The sequence below is a fragment of the Eretmochelys imbricata genome, chromosome 20, assembly GCF_965152235.1.
Source record: "Eretmochelys imbricata isolate rEreImb1 chromosome 20, rEreImb1.hap1, whole genome shotgun sequence".
Taxonomy (NCBI): Eukaryota; Metazoa; Chordata; order Testudines; family Cheloniidae; genus Eretmochelys; species Eretmochelys imbricata.
The window spans coordinates 657374-677725 of NC_135591.1; the positions used below are offsets into that span (position 1 = coordinate 657374).

General features: G+C 43.2%; 2 protein-coding genes across 4 annotated transcripts; both read right to left on the bottom strand.

Moving 5' to 3' along the window:
• Positions 1-755: 755 nt before the first annotated feature.
• Positions 756-11858, bottom strand: LOC144277814 (transmembrane protease serine 12-like). Of its 3 annotated transcripts, XR_013348483.1 has the most exons (5): positions 11642-11858; positions 9618-9816; positions 8091-8362; positions 2571-5088; positions 756-2487 (listed from the first exon to the last, which is right to left on the bottom strand). XR_013348483.1 is itself a non-coding variant. In XM_077838817.1 (4 exons), exons 1-4 carry the CDS (start codon positions 11733-11735, stop codon positions 4829-4831), a joined length of 825 nt encoding a protein of 274 aa, XP_077694943.1. In that variant the 5' UTR covers positions 11736-11858; the 3' UTR covers positions 756-4828. The 3 variants fall into 3 exon arrangements, 2 of the variants coding, with proteins under 2 accessions (XP_077694943.1, XP_077694944.1); XM_077838817.1 differs by having other exon boundaries at positions 756-5088; XM_077838818.1 differs by having other exon boundaries at positions 756-5088; positions 9732-9816; positions 11642-11856.
• A 334-nt stretch (positions 11859-12192) lies between these two features.
• LOC144277597 (thiol S-methyltransferase TMT1A-like) lies at positions 12193-19864 on the bottom strand. The gene is made up of 2 exons (XM_077838489.1): positions 17749-19864; positions 12193-16462 (listed from the first exon to the last, which is right to left on the bottom strand). Exons 1-2 carry the CDS (start codon positions 18250-18252, stop codon positions 16226-16228), a joined length of 741 nt encoding a protein of 246 aa, XP_077694615.1. The 5' UTR covers positions 18253-19864; the 3' UTR covers positions 12193-16225.
• Between the last annotated feature and the right edge of the window lie 488 nt (positions 19865-20352).

Here is a 20352-nt window from a genome sequence, read left to right on the forward strand (position 1 = left end):
ATAGAAATGGTGCACAAACTATTCTGGTGCACAAACATGCCAGCACATGAAACAGTTAAATTGTTTTTTCCACAAACAAAACAAAATCTGTATCTATCTGGGTGGAAAATACATTTTATTTTAAAGATGCTAAGATGTTACAATATTGAACAATCACTTACATGACTACGTCCCTTTAAGCCTAGACTAGAATACACATTATGATTTTCTTAAATTATGAATTTTCTGCTTTACCTTAACAAACAAGGGACCACTGTGCTGTGCCAGCCAACCACTGTAATGTACATTTTCTTTCATGGTCCTTCATTTAATGAACAACAACTATAACCTTATAACAACATGCTATAAAACAGGCTGGTTTTCATCATGCTTGTAAAGTTCAAGCCCCCTAGAATATACTCATGCAATTGTACAGCATCTTTCTCTATTGTGAATAGTTTTTACTTATGATACCTGTGATAATATTTTTAAAAAAATGCTTTATGGCAGGATGTGCACATGGGTGAGTTGGCTAGAGAAAAGGAAAAACCATATGCCTTTTACTAAACAAGGAGCATTTACCCACAGTCATTAAGGGTACGTATTTATAAAAAGCACGAGTGGCTGCCTGGTCATGCAGAGAATCTGAGAGAGGCCTCTCAAGTCTCTAGTGCAACCAAATGGCAGTGCGCTGTCCACCCCACCGTCAACAGAATCAGAGCAAGTGTAGTGCTCAGGGTCCTGGTGGCACTAATAAGATGAGCACTTATCCACTTTTTATATCGAGACACACGTACATAGATCCCAGGAAGTTTGGGTCGGCCACATCCAAATCCAAAACTGGTAATCCCTATCAGATAATATTTGCTGGTACCTAGGTGATAGCACACTAACGGTCCACCGCTATCTCCCTAACAAGACAAAAATGACACACACATACACCCCATATTGTTATTTCTAGTATTTTGAAATTCTAAGGCACAGAACATTAGAATTAAGATTATAATTATCTAACTTTTACTAATGGTAAAAATAAAAAATTTATATCCCAAATATATGGATGAATCATGATAAATTTGCATCTGGTAACCTTAACCACGCCAGACTATCATACCTACAACAGGTTTCTTATAGTCTATATTACTAAAGTTCTCAAAAATTTATCTCCTCCACAGGTCTATATTCTAGCATTCAGATCACCCTTAAGCTACATATCTACAAATTAATAACTGAATTTAAATTCAGTTATCTATCTGAATTATGCATATATGCAAATAAATGCTGAGTTCCACTGTATAAACAGTAATGGCTTGATCAATTCCCAAATCACCTGTTCAAAGGAAGACTGCTGAAGAAGGTGGATAGGATGGTAGACAGAATGCTTGTGAATACACTATCATCTTTAATTATAGAAAATATACTACCTGTCTTTCACATTAATGGGCCCAATATCTGCACTCTAAGGCCCAAACCTTGAAGTCCTATTGCAAATTCATGCCCTTTGACTTGAATACTGATGGTAAAACTAGCAAGAATCAAATCAAGTTAAATACAGCTTCCTCACTGAAGAAGTAAATAAGACAGTTCTACAGCCTCTACTCGTATGTGGTATGTCTTATTACTTTTACATTCCTTTGACTAAGTTTTACTATTAATGTCTTCCAGGTCCATTGTATCAGTTATGGCATGAACTGAATCGTAATCAGTGTTCTATGGCAGTAGCTTTCAAACTTTTTTACTAGTGACCCTTTTCACACAGCAAGTCTCTCAGTGCAAACCCCCCCTTATAAATTAAAAACACTTTTTTATCTAACACCAGTATAAATGCTGGAGGCAAAGCAGGGCTTCGGGTGGAGGTTGACAGCTCGTGACCCCCATGTAATAACCTCACAACTCCCTGAGGGGTCCCAACCCCCACTTTGAGAACCCCTGTTCTATGGAGAGGTACTGCCATGCTACAAAGCTGCATGCTGTGTACTCCATGTGGAGAGCTGGTTACATAGCATGCTTGCAGTGTAAACAGATCAGTACAGTAAGGATCCTCCCTAAGACTAAGACTTTTCAGCTTGGAAAAGAGACGATTAAGGGGGGATATGATAGAGATCTATAAAATCATGACTGGTGTGGAGAAAGTAAATAAGTAGGGCCCTAACAAATTCACAGCCATGAAAAACTCATCACAGACCATGAAATCTGGTCTTTTGTGTACTTTACCCTATACTATACAGTTTTCACAGGGGAGACCAGCATTTCTCAAACTGGTGGTCCCAAACCAAAAGTGGGGTATGGGGTGGGGGGGTGTCTCAAGGCGATTCTAGGGGGGGTTGCTATATTGCCACCTTTACTTCCGCGCTGCCTTCAGAGCTGGGCGGCTGGAAAGGGGCGGCTGCTGTGTGACAGCCCAGCTCTGAAGGCAGCACCACAGCAATAAAGGAGTACCGTACCATGCCATCCTTATTTCTGCACTGCTTCCTGCAGCTGGGGGAGGTTCCTGGAGGTGGGTCTGACCTGGCCCCAGGAGAGGCCCCTGCAGGTTAAAAGGAGGTCCCATCCCACACCAGCCCATCCAGGACCAGCAGCTGCAGCCTGACATATGATAGGAGCCCTCAGGCAGGGTGCCTGCAGGCCTGCCCCTCCCTGGCTCTGGGCCCAGCGCCCCGGTGCTCAGGAGTTAAAGGTGCCTTGGGCTGGCTGTGTGTGTGGGAGAGGTGATCATGGAAACCCCCACGCACACCATGGTACCGTGGGCCGTCGCTCACCCATAAGGCCAGCCCCAAAAGTGAGGCTCCCCCCCATGTCATGCCACCCTCACTTCTCCACTGCTGTTGGCAGTCGTGTTGCCTTCAGAGCCAAGCGCCCGGCCAGCAGCTGCAGATCTCTGGCTGCCCAGCTCTGAGGGCAGTGCCAGCAACAGCGCAGAAGTAAGGGCGGCAGTACTGCGACACCCTCCCATGACGTCCTTTTGGGTTGTGGCCCCCCCTCACAGCTACAACACTCTGAACTTTCACATTTAAGTATCTGAAACCGTTACATTTATGATTTTTAAAATCCTATGACCATGAAATTGACCAAAAGCAACGGTGAATTTAGTAGGGCCCTATAAATAAGGAAGAACTAGGGGTCACCAAATGAAATTAATAGGCAGCAAGTTTAAAACAAACAAAAGGAACTGTTTCTTCACAAAACGCAGAGTCAGCCTGTAAACTCTTTGCCAGAAGATGTTGTGAAGACCAAGACTATAACCGTTCAAAAAAGAACTAGATAAGTTCATGGAGGATAAGTCCATCAATGGCTATTAGCCAGGATGGGGAGGGTGCAAAACCATGCTCTGAAGTGTCCCTAGCCTCTCTTTGCCAGAAGCTGGGAATGGGCGACAGGGGATGGATCATTTCATGACTACCTGTTCTGTTCATTCCCTCTGAAGCACCTGGCATTGGCCACTGTTGGAAGACAGGATACTGGACTAGATGGACCTTTGGTCTAACCCCGTATGGCCATTCTTATTAAAATTATATAATACTAATGAGGAGTCTTGGTGACTCCACAATTGAGTGGAACTCCAATTGAGTGGAACTCCAACAGCTTATCATCAGACCACAAAATGTAATAATATCCTTTTATACTTGTTTGCTTATTTATTGCTTTAGTGTATAGTTTTGAAGTTAGTAAATGGTGCAAGAGATTTCAATAGAATCTCTCAGTAAAGAGTAGGAGAAGTCAGAAATACTCAATTTTCTTGTTGTAATAATGATATTTAATAGTGTTATGACTTGGTTTTAGCAGCACTATGAAATGCTAGAGAGACAAGACAAGGTAATATCTTTTATTAGACCAACTTCTGTGGGTGACACAGCTGAGCTTTTGAGCTACACAAAGTTCTTCATCTAAGAGCTCTGTGTAAGCTCAAAAGCTCATCTGTCTCACCCACAGAAGTTGGTCCAATAAAGATATTACCTCACCTATCTTGTCTCTCTAATAATCTGCAAGCAACTCGGCTACAACACTGCATACAATTATTAAATTTTATCAGTTTGATGCCAAAATCATAGTATTAAGACTTTGAAACATCAGGGCAATGCTGTTGTGAAAATCATCACTACACCCACAGTACACACAAAATTAATTATAAACAATGGTAAATTAGAAGGAAATTAATATATAAGGGGTTCTGGTGACTTAAAAGTGAATCTTAGATGTTCATTTTGTGCTAGTAACTTTTATCTCATTTCCTCCTTTCCCTATTGCCTTTGCTGTATTTCGTCTTTATTCTCTAAGACACATTGACTAAACTGGGGCCATATATGCATAGGGCCAGATTTTCAAGAGAGCTCAGCAGCTAGCAGCTCCTATTGTTCTCAATGGGGGGGGGGGGGGGGTTTGAAGGTTGGTGCGGTGAAGATTCTCCATGAATCTCAATGGGAGATGCTAAGATCTGAGCACTTCTGAAAATCTTGCAACTAAACCACTTTGCTCACCAACACGTATAGGTACTTCTTGTCAAACACAAAGAAGCATGAACTTATATTAACTGCCCAGATTTAGTGTGGATGTATGCTACGCAGACACATTATATTTATATAATATACATTGTGCACCGTTTGTGCATATTTATACATATAAATAAAACCTTTTGTATTTTATTGTAATCATCTTTATGTCAAGCATTGCATAAATAAACAATTTGTCTTGTTTTTGTTCTTCCTTCTTTCTGTCAACTTGGTCTTTCCTTCTACTGTGTATCACTGTTTTTAAATTCAGATTATTTTTCTCTAAAATCATCATTCTTTCCTCTTGTTTGTCCGATACCTTTCACTCTTCTGACTTGACCATTGTTTTCTGTTTATTATTCCTACTGTATTAATGCCCAAAATCCTGGTCCCAATGAAGCCAATGAGAGTTCTGATGTCAGATTTCCATGGCAGAAGGCTGGGACAGTACATTTACAAATAGAAAATTCCAGTCTTACCTGACAGCTATCGATACCTCCAGATTCCAAGCCAGCACAAAACATATTATTATTAATCATCCCTGCATACCATTCAAAACCATTACAAATATCAGAAGGAATAATGTCTACTGGAGCTTCTTGTAATATAGGTGAGCCTTCACCTGTAATGGAACATAGAACATATAGAAGATGAACCATTTTGCTACTACAATTGTAGCATTTTTATGCACATACTTTTCAGTTCAGTGTGACTACTTGCGCTGAAAATTAAGAACGTTTATGAATATGATTTGGCTTTAAGAAACTGCTTTATCACCGGTTTCAGAGTAGCAGTTGTGTTAGTCTGTATTCGCAAAAAGAAAGGGAGTACTTGTGGCACCTTAGAGACTAACAAATTTATTTGAGCATAAGCTTTTGTGAGCTACAGCTCACTTCACTGACTGCATCCGATGAAGTGAGCTGTAGCTCACAAACGCTTACCCTCAAATAAATTTGTTAGTCTCTAAGGTGCCACAAGTACTCCTTTTCTTTTTGCTTTATCACTGAATGTCTCAGTGTACCATTTGTGTCAAGGCTGTGTTACATATCTCCCAGACCTGGTACAATGGAGGAGAGTCTTTAAATCGTGTTGGTCGCCCATTCAAATGGGCCAATGGGCTGGCTGAAGCTAGGAGAACCAATTTTCTCTAACTTCTCTGCAGGGGTCTGAAGGAGTGGAATTTCCCCAAAAGCAGAACAAAAATAAAAGGTTTTAGCCATGGGTTTTAGAAAAAACAGAGCCTCAGAGTGAACTAACGTGAGGTAGGGAATGGTGTACAGGTTTTCTATTGTTTAGTCTGGATCTATATAGTTCTTGTCTTGTGCTATCTAATGTGTCTGTTTGCTTCCACTATCGTGTCCCTGAAGAGGTAAACTGTAAACCAGTTTCCTACAAGGTGGGACTCTGGAAAAGAGTGTGCTACGCTACTGGGGAGTCTGGGGGAGATGGCACTAGTTATGGAGCTGATGCAGTTAGACTGGGCGTTCAGCTCAGAAGTGATGTGAGACAGAGGATCTATACCCTACGTGTGGGCCTGCAGAGGTAGTACCTGGCTTCTGTTCAGTCTCAAGAAGCTTAGAAGCACATGGGCCTGGAAGCCAAAGACAGTAGCCTGGTGTGTCCAGCAGGAGGATTTTTACCATGGCTGTGACAACATGCGTAAGTCATTGCAGGATTGGGGGTGAAGGTGTTATTTGACACATCTGCCTTTCTGATTCTGAAGAAACATGTGAGATACTAGTACTTAGAACTTTCAAAGCGCAGGGGCCATGTTGTGTCTCACAGGCTCATCTGATCCCCGATGCCCTTGTATCTTCCCTTAGGGAGGCAGCTCCACTACGAAAGTTACTACACGCTGAGTCTGTGCTCATTGGTGTTTAGAGAGGAGAGGAGAGAATCCTGTGCAGACCTGCCAGCCCCCCTACTCATTTGGAGCCCTACATAGCCTCAAACTTTCTATATCTAATTTACCGTTGCTAAGTATAACGTTTTTCTAAGTGCTAATGTCTGGGAACTGAAACGAGAATCTAAAAGTCAAGTTCAGTTCTTCCTTCTTTTACATTACCCCTTGACTAAAGACTAAGGACCAAACTATGCCCTCAGTTACACTTGTTCAGCCCTGGGTTGCCTTCAGTGGGGGTATAACTGAATTTGACTTGCAGAATGATTTACAGGTGATGTACATGGAGATTTGAATCCAGCTTGACTTTCAGACCTTTTTGTGAGTTTGAGCTGCTGATGGGTAGAAAAAATAACTTTTTACTTGTAAACTGAAAATTGTATGTGAAAAAACACCTAACAGAGTTTCACAATATTAGCAGAACTGCACTTTAAGCAATCAAGTTTTGTGCTAAGCAGAGCTGATTCCTTTAAGTGGGCTCAGTCGCACTGAAAAATACTCTGTTCTCTTCATTTTGACTTTTTACCTAAAAAAAAGTCATTCCTAATCCTAATAACCTGAGGCCCATAGGTAGAGTTTTAACGGTATTGTTATTCCAGGTACTAAAACTTTCATGCTTCATCAAATTCTCTCTTTCTCTGTATAAAATGAAGGCAGTAGGACTACATCATGGTTTTTGTAATTAAAAGGAGGATGCATCTGGAATAAAGCCAAGTAGAACATGAATGGCAGCAGTATCTAGGAAAGAAATGCCAAAAATAACATGGTTTCAAAAAAGCTTCCCTTGAAGCTAAAACAGAACCACATCATTTAAATAATGCCTTCACAGCAAGTAAGCTTGTGTCATAAATATAAAGGGAAGGATAACCACCTTTCTGTATACAGTGCTATAAAATCCCTCCTGGCCAGAGGCAAAATCCTTTCACCTGTAAAGGGTTAAGAAGCTAAGGTACCCTCGCTGGCACCTGACCCAAAATGACCAATGAGGGGACAAGATACTTTCAAATCTGGAGGGGGGAAAAAGGCTTCTGTCTGTCTGTGTGATACCTTTGCTGGGAACAGATCAAGGATGCAAGCCCTCCAACTCCTGTAAAGTTAGTAAGTAATCTAGCTAGAAAATGCATTAGGTTTTCTTTGTTTTGGCTTGTAAATTCACCGTGCTGGAGGAAATGTGTATTCCTGTTTTTGTGTCTTTTTGTAACTTAAGGTTTTGCCTAGAGGGATTCTCTATGTTTTGAATCTGACTGCCTGTAAGATTATCTTCCATTCTGATCTTACAGAGTTGTTCTCTTATCTTTTTTTGTTCTTCTAATAAAGTTCTGATTTTTAAGAATCTGATTGGGTTTTTTGGGTCTTAAAAATCCAAGGCTGGTTTGTGCTCATCTTATTTATTCTCAAGCCTCCCCAGGAAAGGGTGTGTAAGGACTTGGGGGGATATTTTGGGGAAATAGGAACTCCAAGTGGTCCTTTCCCTGTTCTTTGTCTAAATCACTTGGTAGTGGCAGCATACTGTTCAAGGACAAGGCAAAGTTTGTGCCTTGGGAAAGTTTTTAACCTAAGCTGGTAAAAATAAGCTTAGGAGGTCTTTCATGCGGGTCCCCACATCTGTACCCCAGAGTTCAGAGTGGGGAAGGAACCCTGACAGCTTGCATTACTTGAAATCAGCTCTCTCTTGGATCACCAGTTAGTTTAATTAATAAAAAAAAAATCAAGCAAATCTTTACCTTTCTCTGCAATACTTCCCCAACCACTTATGAAGCACTCTGTTTGGTTGTTGATGTTTAGATGAATGTGAACAAAGGGTAAGCAGATGGGCTGAATATAGTCATTGTAGTTTACAGATTTATATAGTTTAAATAATGCAATATCATTTTCAAATGTCTGTATTCTGAATTCTGAATGGACAAAAATCTCCCTCACGCTACTTTTCACAGTATGTCTCTCAGGTCTGGAAATATCATGAAGGCCAATCACAACTCTCCAGTAGTATGGGTCCCTAAAAGAGAATCAACAATTAATTTCTTACATCTGTGGTACAATAAAGAAATTACTTGTTTGCATTCTTTAAAATTGGTTTTGTTTTGTTGGCAACTTACGCACATTTGACAACATGCTTTGAAAATCCCAAATTAAATATTTTTGGGACAAGTTCATGAGAGATTGCCTCATATTTGGAAGGCAAATCCAGATCAATACTTTCAGTTAATATTCAGATTTGGCTGCCCAGCTATGCCTGTGGAGCTCAGTGGTGAGTTGTTTAGGAGAAAAGATACAAACAGATTTTTTTTTTTTTAATATAGAAATGTTGAATGCTTAGTGAAAGAAGCATGGCATACTGACAGTAAAAGAAACAGGCTCTTTAATAAAGAAGTCTAAAGGTGAGATTCTAAGAGGTGCAGCTCAGTACTCACAGCAAAAGTGGCAGTAAGCTATCTTTGCACCTTCTAGATTCTGGGCTGCTCTGGGGCTGGAGAGGTATGCATTGTAACTTAAGATAGCTCTGGGGACCTAAGGATGTGTAAGTAGATTAATAAGCCTCTTTTGAGGCGTTTATTACTATACTGTAAAATGAAAGTTTAGCCTCTGATAGTCTTTTAGTATTTTCTAAATAAAGGTTTTACAACCTCGTAGAAAAAAGAGATGAAGTACTGCTTACTTTAGAAAAACTGAAAAATCCCCTGCAATGTTTGCTACCCAAATATTGCAACATTTTGCTAGTACAGTACGTTACTTAACAGTAAAGCTGATTGGGGAAAAAATATTCCTGGAAAAAATTTCAACATTTAGTCAAAAACCTGAAAAATGTTGGCCGAAAACCTCAGTCTACTCTTAAGCCTGCCCTCTGTGCTGGCACTGTTGATGTGGAGCCCCATGCTGGGGATGCAGAGATCTCCAAACACCATTACTGTAGCTACAGACCCTCTGGTGGAGGGCTACTTATGGGCTTAAGTTGCACAGAATGTTTTAAGCTCCTCTGAGCCGAGTGGATGCCAACACTGGGGAATATTGGGACATAGGAGTCAGACGTTTACTGCTCAGTAATTGTTGTATAACCTTAGAACCCAATCCATGCGAGTCTGGCAAAACTCGCACTGATTTCCATAGTGTAGTATCTGGTCCTCCATTTTGCTCAAGGATAATGCTGATATGATTTAAAATTACACTATGTAAGTTATAGGTGATGCATTTCTGGTCAGTTATATCTTTCTCACACTTAACTTAACAGAAGAGGTTTAGAATTTAATACATACATATGTCCTCTAGTACAATGCGCTGCTGTCAGCACTGAATACTCATCAATTAAAGATCCACCGCACAGATGTTTAAATCCTACACCATATTGGTAAACTTGGAGACTAACTTGCCACGGCCATGCTCCGAGCTGTGCATCATGTCCACCTACAATCCGAGGTCCTGATATCATATCCACCAGTACCCGCTCTCCACACTCTACAAAACAAAACACAGTAAGTTAAATTGTTCAGATTGCAATATGAAGATTTTTTGTGCATTTCTAGTGTTTTCTGCATGGGTTTTACAAAAGGTTTACCAATGTTATTACAACTAGTTTTTGCATTCCCATTTAGAGCCCTGGTTCAGCAAAGTGCTTGAGTGTGTGCTTAAGTCCATCACTTCATCTATGTTTAAGTGCTTTTGCTGAATAGGGCTCACTTTAAGCAAGTGGTTGAACTGCCTTTAAGAAATGTACAGAAAGTTGCACAGAGGTATGTATTGTAGTGGTGTCTTATACGATATTGTGCTTATATAATGTGACTGTACCAACAATTAATTAAAAAGTATTAATAAAAATAGTGCAAACTCTTCTTTAAAGCTATGCAAAAATTTTGAAATTATTTCACAGTGAAAAGTTTAAGTAACTTTTAACATTATACTTTGCATTGATGTCCAAGGTCTTCAAAGAACTTTACCACACCTCAGATAATACTACCCACCCTTTGTAAACAACATAACACAGCAGGTCAGCAGCAAGGCTGGCAACAGAACCCAGCTCATCTGCGTTTCCAGTTCCCTACTCTAAACACATGACATTCCTGCCTTCTGGACTCACAGTATTTACTCTGGTGATGAAGCATTTTATCATGTATTCGGAATTACCTTCAGGCTTGGCTTACAGAGTCAGCTACCCAGGATACCTATCTATCTTAGGTAGGTATGTGGCCCCCATGACCATAGTATCTGAGCACTGTAATGGATTTAGCATCATCCACGAGATAGGAAAGCACTATTATCCCCATTTTACAGCTAGTCTCTGAGTCGCAGCTCCCTAAGTGACTCGTGGATCACACATGAAGCCTATGGCACAGCGGGGAATTTAAGCGAGGGCTTGAATGGCCCAGGACAGCACCCTAACCACTCGACCACCCTTCTTTTCCATACCAATACCAAATGTAAGCATAGGTACTGGAACTAGGTGTCAGGGCAGGGGGCACGGAACCCTCTGGCTTGAAGGGTTTTCTATCACATACATGGTTTACGCTTTAGTTCAACGGCTCTCAGTACCCCTACTATACAAATTGTTCCAACACCACTGAATGGAAGGGGCTACCAGCACATGTTGGGATTCCCCCCGAGACCTTTCCAACGCAGCAGCGTAGCGAGAACACTTCATCCAGACCACGGGGCTCCAAAACCCGCAGAGTTTGACTCTGGATTTCACCCTGCAGGTTCCCTTATGGGGCATATGCAGCAACGCTCGGCTGAGGCGACCAGCAACTTCACCGTCCCGATCATGCCCGTGATGCCGTGGGCACTGCTCGTGGGGGCCTGACGAGGCCTGAAGTACTTGACATACTCCCAGGGGACAACCTCCTCCTCTCCCCCGGCCCCAGCCGCCGGCGCGGGCCAGGGGCGAAAGCTTCGCGGCCTGACGCTCTCGCTCCGTGTTACCCCGGCACCGGTGCAGCGCACGGGCGGCGGGGACAGCACCAAAGCTACCAGCCCCTCCCACGGGAGCGGGCGCCTGGGCCCTTCCCGCCCGCCCCTCAGGGCTCTGCCCAGCCGGCCCTGGAGAGACACGGGGAGGTTGGCGGGCAGCCTCATGGGCCGGGAAACTCGGGGGGGGGGAGGGGGAACTCATCTCTGCGCAAGCGCACTCGAGTCGCACCAAAGAGTAACGGAAAATTTGGTTCCGACAGTGGGCAGCGTGCGCACGCGCAGTGCGGGGCTTAGGGCTCTGCGGTGCCTCAGGCACGGCCCCCGCAAGCCGCTGCGACGGCCCCTGGCCTCCCGCAACTCCCAGCCGCGGGAACCTTACTGCTCGTGGAGCTCCGCGGAGCCAGGAGCCCGGCGCTGCGGCCCGCTCGCAGCAGCACCACCACCAGGGCGGCGGCACAGAGGCTCGGCCACATCGTCCTGGGAGCAAACAAAATGGCGGCTGGTTCTCGTCCAACGGTTATTCCCGCGCCGCTGGCGCGAGGCTGCTGGCCACGTGACCAGGGAGAGGCGCCTTGCCCTGGTCGCGTGCCTCCGCTGTGGTGGCCATGTAGAAAGGGGGGAGTGGGACAATAGGATCGGGCCTAGGGCACAGTTTGGGGCAGGAGGGGGCTTCAGTCTGTCGGGGGAGAAGAGGGACGAGGGTTCAGCGTGGGGGCGGGCGGGGGCGGGGGACAAGGAGGCGCAGGGTCTGATGGAAAGGGGAGCAGCATGGTGACTAGGCTTGGGAGACGGCCGTCTGTGGGGAAGGGTGGTGTGAGGGGATGGGGGTCTCCTTAGCAATTGGGCGCAACAATTGACGTCTGTGGCTTGGGGGGGCAGGAGAGGAAGAGGCAGGTATAATTCTCCAGTTAAAAGAACAAAAACACACACTTGCAGTTTAAAAATTGCGTTTTAATTTAATTTCTCCAATAAATTGTTTCCGTCAACTACTCTAGTAACTTTTTTCCCCACTGAGAAACAATATGGTTCTATCGCAGAATAACATTGCTACAGGACCCCAACTTTTTTCAACAACACACACCATTTTTTTTTGCAAAAAGAAAAGGAGTACTTGTGGCACCTTAGAGACTAACCAATTTATTTGAGCATAAGCTTTTGTACGATTTATTGGTTAGTCTCTAAGGTGCCACAAGTACTCCTTTTCTTTTTGCGAATACAGACTAACACGGCTGTTACTCTGAAACCTGTCATTTTTTTTTTGGCAAAGATATATCTACTGCTGAGAGGAATAAGGATTTCAGTCACTCATGCATCGCAAGAACTGGGCAGAGTAGCTACAGGTTAGTGTTTATCAGTAATGTTCTCAGTAATTGTAGAAGAGCAAAAAGTCTTAACAGAGATCAAGATCATGAGACACATGCTGCCAGAGCCCTGCACCTTTGCAGGGGTTTCAGTGATATTCTCCCATCCAAATATTAAGCAAGGCTTCCTGTTGCCTGTAAGATCTACTGCAATCATAATACAAAGGCGACATTGCTGCATATAGGGGGTGAAATCTTGGCCCCACTGAAGTCAGTGGGAAAAGAACCCATTGACTTTGTTAGGGATAGGATTTCACCCATGGAAAAATTGTACCTTTCTTTAGACCTCAGTTTTGTCAGTGTTGATTCACAGCATAATTTCTGAATCATTTGACTGGTTGGGTAATTAACAATATAAAAATATCACACCAAGTGGTAGACTTTGACATAGGCTTAAAAAATCTTCCAACATTCCAGGGCCGTAGCAAAGTTATAGTTAAATTGTTTATACTACAACCTCAGCTAGCTGAATGGCATGAGATATATTAAACTAGCTCAATAACTGTTACGAAAAGAGCAGGGAAGGATTAATATTAGCGAATGTTGCGTCCTCTAGCCAATACATTTTTGCAGCTGAGTGGAGGTTATATGTTATTAGGGTCAAGCACCTACCTACCAGCCTATGGTGCGTAAAAGCAAACTACTGATGCAAAACCAAGGCAGGAGAGAAAGAAGCAGGCCTTATAAGATAGAGGGTGGAAATAAAGATGTGACTTTATAGAAAGCAATTCCCACCACAAGCTTTATTTTCACAGTTGTGTCTCAATTGCCTTTTGGTGGTGAAAATAAACTAATGATTATCTAAAGGAACTTGTCAAGATAAAACAACATACTTAGGAAGCTATTTCCCTGAATAGTTAAAGAATAAGTATTCTTTCTTGGCTTTGACTACTCCAGTTGTTTATGTGATATCTCCCACTGTTGTGTTATCGGGGCAGCTCCGCTGGTGATAACTGCTGTGGAAGCAGTAGTTTTCACCAGTATTTTTGCGTCTGTATTTAGACTTGCTTTCAGCAGGTTTGGATGAGACAGATTGGTAAAAATGCTAGTGACCTGTCTACACTAATGTACCTCCTTATTGCTATAAGTGGGGCAGTGCAACAGTGAGATAGACCTCTCAAAAAAGGCTAGTATAGACACAGCCTCTCTGAGACAATCTTTTCCGCAACATCATTGTTGGTAAAACTAAGAAGAAGTGTTTTCCAAATTATTTTTTAGTGTCCACCATGCACAGTGGAAGGGACAATGGTATGAAATATGTGGCCCAGGCAGAATTCTCTTGTACTTCCATTCAAACTGGAACTTAATGTGTCCCAAATTATAGTAATTTACCTAAAAGAAAAGGAGTACTTGTGGCACCTTAGAGACTAACATCCGATGAAGTGAGCTCTAGCTCACGAAAGCTTATGCTCAGATAAATTGGTTAGTCTCTAAGGTGCCACAAGTACTCCTTTTCTTTTTGTGAATACAGACTAACACGGCTGTTACTCTGAAACCAGTAATTTACCTGCACACATCTATAGAATGTTTATTTCTAAAGACGTCTAGATACGGGCTTTGTTCCTTCTGGGATTGACTTCTGAATCAGAAATTTAAGGTGACTGAAGTATAGTCATGTTATTACTTGTACTGAGATCTCAGGATTAATGTACATCTTGCTCTTTGGTTAAGAGTGACCATTAATTACATGTGAGTAAATTAATTACAGTAACTCCTCGCTTAACGTTGTAATTATGTTCCTGAAAAATGCTACTTTAAGTGAAATGATGTTAAGCGAATCCAATTTCCCCACAAGAATTAATATAAAGCAGGGGAGTTAGGTTCCAGGGAAACGTTTTTCGCCAGACAAAAGACTATATTTTATATTTATATATATACACACACACACACATATACACACTATAAGTTTTAAACAAACAATTTAATACTGTACACAGCAATGATGATTTTGAAGCTTGGTTGAGGTGATGGAGTCAGAAGGTGGGCTATTTCCCATGGAATGCCTTACTGCTAAATGATGAACTAGCACTTGTCTGAGCCCTCAAGGGTTAACATGTCGTTAATGTAGCCTTACACTCTACAAGGCAGCACGAATGGAGGGAGGAGACACAGCATGGAAGAGAGAGACAGAGACACACCATGTGTGTGAGAGAAAGACGCACATTTAAGTATGTTGACCCCGCTCTTAAGTACACTGTCTTTTTAAGTAGATCAGCAAGTTGAGACAGCAGCTGCTGCCAAAAAGCTCCCTCCATCCTGAGCCCTGTGGTGTGTCCCCCTTGCTCTGTGGAGATAGGGTACAGGAGCAGGGGTGCTGGAGCGAGGGGAGGGGAACTGTGACGAAGTGGGACTGTTCTTAATGTTTCCTCTGAATAATGTGGGGGTGCCTCAGTTTCCCCTATGCAGTTCTTAAGTATCTAGGTGGTGGGGTAAGGGTGTATGATCACTGCAGAGCCCTAAAGGGCAGGTGTGTGCAGGAATCTGGACACAGTTTTCTGGCAACTGATGGCCTGGGCCCTTCCCCCCTTCAAGGTGAGAGCTAAAGGGTTGGAGAACAAAGGAATCAGGTGACCTCCTGGCCCGGGAAAGGGACAAAGCCCAGAGGAGGTGGGGCTGGAGAGAGTTTCAGTTTGGGGCTGGCTGGACACATGGAGTGAAGGGCAGACGAGGTTGTCTGGCTCACTGCCCCCCAAAATGGACCCAGCTGAGGGGTCCTGTTCTCTGTACCTGCAAGCTCTGTGTTAGACCATGTTCCTGTCATCTAATAAACCTCTGTTTTATTGGCTGGCTGAGAGTCACATCTGATTGCAAAGTTGGGGTGCAGGACCCTCTGGCTTCCCCAGGAGCCCCACCTGAGTGGACTCGCTGTGGGAAGCGCACGGAGGGGCAGAGGAGGTCAGACCCAGGAAGGTGGAAGCTGTGTGAGCTGTGTGTCCTGAAGACAGGCTGCTCACAGAAAGGCGACTGCCCCAGACTCCTGACTGGCTTCATGGGGAGCAGTTCCAGAGCATCGCCCAGGGACTCCGTGGCAGGGACACCCTGACATTAGCACCCCACTTCCTCCCCTTCCGCCTGCACAGCAAACAGGAGGCTCCGGGGAGCAGCTCCAAGGCAGAGGGCAGGAGCAGCACAGGGCAGTGGGGGGTGGGACAGTTGAACTGCCTGGCAGTTGATAGCCTGCTGGGCGGCTGCCACGCAGGGATCTTAGGGGAGCTGACAGGGGGGCTGCTGGTCCACCCTGGTTTCAAGTCCCCATCAGGTAACGCTAACGGGCTGCTCTTTCTGCAAGCAGTGGACAAAGCAGGTGGCTGCCAAACAAGGTTATAAGGGGGTACTGCACAACTTTAAATGAGTATGTTCTCTAATTGATCAGTTAAGAGTTACTGTAGATGATTTGTTGCAGAGTGGTAGCCATGTTAGTCTGTATCAGCAAAAAGAACAAGGAGTACTTGTGGCACCTTAGAGACTAACAGATTTATAAAAGCTTACGCTCAAATAAATTTGTTAGTCTCTAAGGTGCCACAAGTACTCCTCGTTCTTTTTGTAAATGATTTGTACAGAAGCAAACATTACAAAGTGCATACGTTACAGCACAGTGAGAATTATTTTATTGCATATCCGACGATATGAGACTGAACTGGAGCCCAGTATAATGGGACTTGTATGTGCCGTAACTTTATTTCTGAAAACTTGGCCTGTTCAAGGTTTTTCCAGGGCTCCCTTGTCAGGCAGCATCCATCAAACACAAGTTTCCAAGTTGGATAAAAGACTTGCTGCCAGAAATAGGTCCAGCTTGAAGGATCTGCAGCCACATGTTCTAAGAAATAAAATGCCCCACCCTGGGGGGAAAAAACAATTTAGAAATATTTTAGAAATGAAGGAACTGATATGCAGTTTGCATAACTTTTCTTTGTGTTCTTAAAACTCAGTTTCTGTTCCGCCTTTTCTCCCTCAGTAATTTATACACTTGGAATTGAGGCTTTCTTTGCATACATTTCAATAAGTATCAAAATACTCCCTCCCCTCCCAAGTTGCTCTTTTAATCCTGTACATTTTAAAATAAACAGAAAATTACATATTTTTGCAGAGGTGTTTAAAATCCATATCAATAAGTTCTAAAAAAGACAAAAAATGTGCTTGCTTAGGACCTGGTTTCTTTAACTCTATTTATCTTTCACAGTAATCAGTACTTTGTGTTTTTGTTCAGAGTAAAACTACTAGGGTGTGGTTTTCAAAGGAGCCTGAGAGAGAGAGATATGCTTAAATCCCATTAAAATGAATTGGGAATACTTAGGTCCCTTCTAAAAATCCCACCATTAAGGTTGAAATTTCTGTAGAGGAATGGAGCAGTTGAGAATCAGGACCAGGGAGTTTTAACCCAGATGGAATGCTTTATAGAAAGTTATGAGCAAATAAAGAAAGGGAATGGAATTAAAGGAATGGTTATTTCAACCTTACGGTTTAGATCAGCCCTTATTTTTAGATGTTAAGTGATTTGTCCAAAATAACATAGCGAGTCTGTAGCAGAGCAGGAATAGAACCTAGATCTCCTGACTAGCAGAACTGAGATCTCCTGTCCAATGGACCATGCTGTCTAGGAAAGCTCTAATATTTCACCTATAACATCCTAAAACTTTAAACTTCACTGACTTAATATTTTATCCATATCCGGTGTAGATGAAAATGACCAATCTTGATATCTCCCATGTAAAATTTAAATACTTTTTTTGGGTAGGGGGCTGTGTTAACTGACACAAGATGTTTCACCATGCTAGATTGAAAATTTGCTTTTTTCTAACAGAAAAATCCCTTGTAGGGAAAAAAATTAAAATTCTGCCTTAAATTGCATGTGTCCCAATTGCCATTGAAGTTAGTGGGAGTTGAATGCACAAAACACAGTTGGCCTAAGACTAATGGGGCAAAGTGACCAGTATGCTCCTACTGCTTTGCACCTCTTTGATATGCAAAGTAGATACAAGTCCAGTTTAATTGGCCAGATAAACAAGATTTGTGGCAGCTTTGCATCTCCAGAGTGGCAAAAAGCTGAAGGTCACTGGTGAATCTGGTCCAGTGGCTGTAGAATAGGTAATAATAATATAGGAAATATCTTTTTTTAAATACTCACAGGCCTGAGTACTCTCAAAACTTCTTTCAAGACACCCTCTATGCTTTGCACTGAGCACAGGACCAAGGTGCAAACCACTGCATCCATAGAGCTGTCAGCCACTTGGTTCAAGTCCTCCCCTGGGGCCACCAGGAAGCGCTGAAACTGCAGGTGCTGGTTCTGTGCCATGCTCTTGGAGAGACTGCGCTGGAAGTTGAGGTTTGTGTCAGTGCAGGTAATTTTGCAGCCAGGTGGGTAGAATTGGAAGTTGGCGCCAGTGCCGGTCCCAATCTCCAGCAAAGTCAGTTCCCCCGCGGGGCCTGCAAACTCCTGCAGGTTGCCGAACAGCTCTTGTTTGTGCCCTGATGCCCTCCGGTTGTAACTTGCAGTTAACTTCTCTAATAAGAAAGGAAAGAATATCTTCTTACAGAATGAGTCCCACATGCCCAGGAATGATAGCAGGTATATGGGCAGGGCAAGCAGCTGAATGCTAACACGGAGAAACAGGACCACTGCCTTTTCCATTCCCGCTTCTCAGTAGGACCTGCCCTGAAAAGAGCCTGCTTGTTTAAAAATAAGATCCCTTGAAGTTTAGGCAGAATGCAGAGTGAGTATCAAGCAGCTCTGTTCACTCTTGGGATTATTTTCTGCTCTTTGTACTCATCTGCTAGGTGGCTTCTACAGCCAATTTCAAAATCCAGTGTAAAGGTCCTGGCTGAAACTTGAGCAAAAAAGACCAGCTGCTCTGTTAGGAACAACTGACGCAGTCTGGAAGCTGGCCGGTTATATGATGAACTGATACAGGCTGGCTTCTGCATTGTGGAACTTGATTGATGCAACATGCTGCAAATCCCAGAAGCTTAACGGTTAGCAAGTTTCAGATAACAATTTCCGGCCTCTCTCTTAAAGCAGCCCTGTCTCATTTTCAATGTTGTGGCTAAGGGTTTATCCAGAAGGTGAGAGACCCTGGGTCCAGACCCATGCTCCAACTTCTCTTTCATTATTTAGCCACAGGGGAACAGCTTCAACAGGAATTTCTGTTTTTCCCTAGTCTGTGAATCACTCTGGGGGTTAGGCGGGAAAGAGATGTCCTAGTGCTTAGAGTGAAGCAGAAACTTAGGTGGCTTGGGAACTTGTACTCTGAAAGCTTAGGTGCTGAGTGAGCTTAAGTACCTACAGCGTGTTAGGGTTCTCCCGAGACCTATTTCCACTTGGTTCCCAGAGAACTCTGTTTGACTCCAGTCTCAACACTCAGGTGCTTTTATTTGGCATACAGCCTCTATGTGGAGTTGATCAGGCTCAAACGTAGGAGGTGGGTATAGGGCGTACAACACATTCAAAGTTACACAGCAAACCTCTTCCTTTATATACATTACACAATACAGTGCATCACATTTTTGGGGTTGGCTTGGTCATTTTGTAGGAACCAGTCCCTCTTCTACAGCATGTTCTGTCCATGCCCAACTTACTCTTCACTTCATCTTGTGTTCCAGTCTTCTCTTATCCATTGTTAGCTTGTTTTCAGTAAATGATTCTCTGTGTATTTTCCCTCTTATTTTAGCTAGCTCAGACGTTCTGTCTTTCAGCTTAGTGACCTGTTTACTTATCTTAGTACAAACTTTCTGTTTTCAGCCTGCTGATCTAGTTACCTTCTTTATTCTGTCTTCCAAAAAATGAGGCTTCCCCCATCTTTAATTACTCGTGTTAAGCTAGGCTTTCACAGGGTTTGGCAAGAGTTTTGTGGATCACAGTGGAGCCAAAACTGGAACTTAGGTGCACCTAAGTTCCTTTGTGGAGTCTACCCCTTCTCTATACTCTGCATCAAGCACTGCACCAGGATTCAGCAGAGAACTTGGGCTACCACAAAATCTCAATTTGGAGGTACTGATTCTCAGCGATTTTCCTGAAAAGAAACTTCTCAAAGTCGGGGTCTGTGCAGATCACTCGGCATCCCAACAGATAGAACTGGAAGCTGGCTCCAATGCCACAACTGATACCCAGCAGCACCAGCTCCTCTGTGGTGTTTGTAAACTCCTGCGAGCTGCTCAAGAGCTCCTGTTTCTGGTCAGAGGTCTTTCTGTTGTAAATGATGGTGAATCTTTCCATGACAGGTGGGAAAAATATCTTCTTGCTGCAGATGAGGTGTCTCAGTCTCAGGAACAAAAGCAGATATACAAGCAGGGCAAGGAACTGCTGTAGGAGCATAATTAGCAGCATTGCTGTCAGCAGAGAGGAGAGTTTGGACCTGACCAAGCTAACAGTGGTGTGGAAGAAATAGTCATGTCAGATGTTGGGGGAATTCTGTTGCTCTTTTGCATTTCTTACAAGCTGTAGTCATGGAGCTGTACCAAAATGTACTTGCCACACATCAAAGGAATCCAGCTTGAGGCAGCTATTGTGATAATGCCCTAACAGAAATTTCTTGGCTCCATTTTTATTCTGCAGGAGGTGCTATCCCAACCCCTTAAACTATAGAAGATATTGCTGCTGCCCCCAAAATCAAGCATAACCTTTCCCTGCATGGAAACAGGTGTTATTTTTAGTAGGTTGCATTTTTTTCAATTCCCCCCCCCCAGACATTCTTGTTAAACCCTGGATTTGTGCTGGAAATGGCCCGCCTTGATT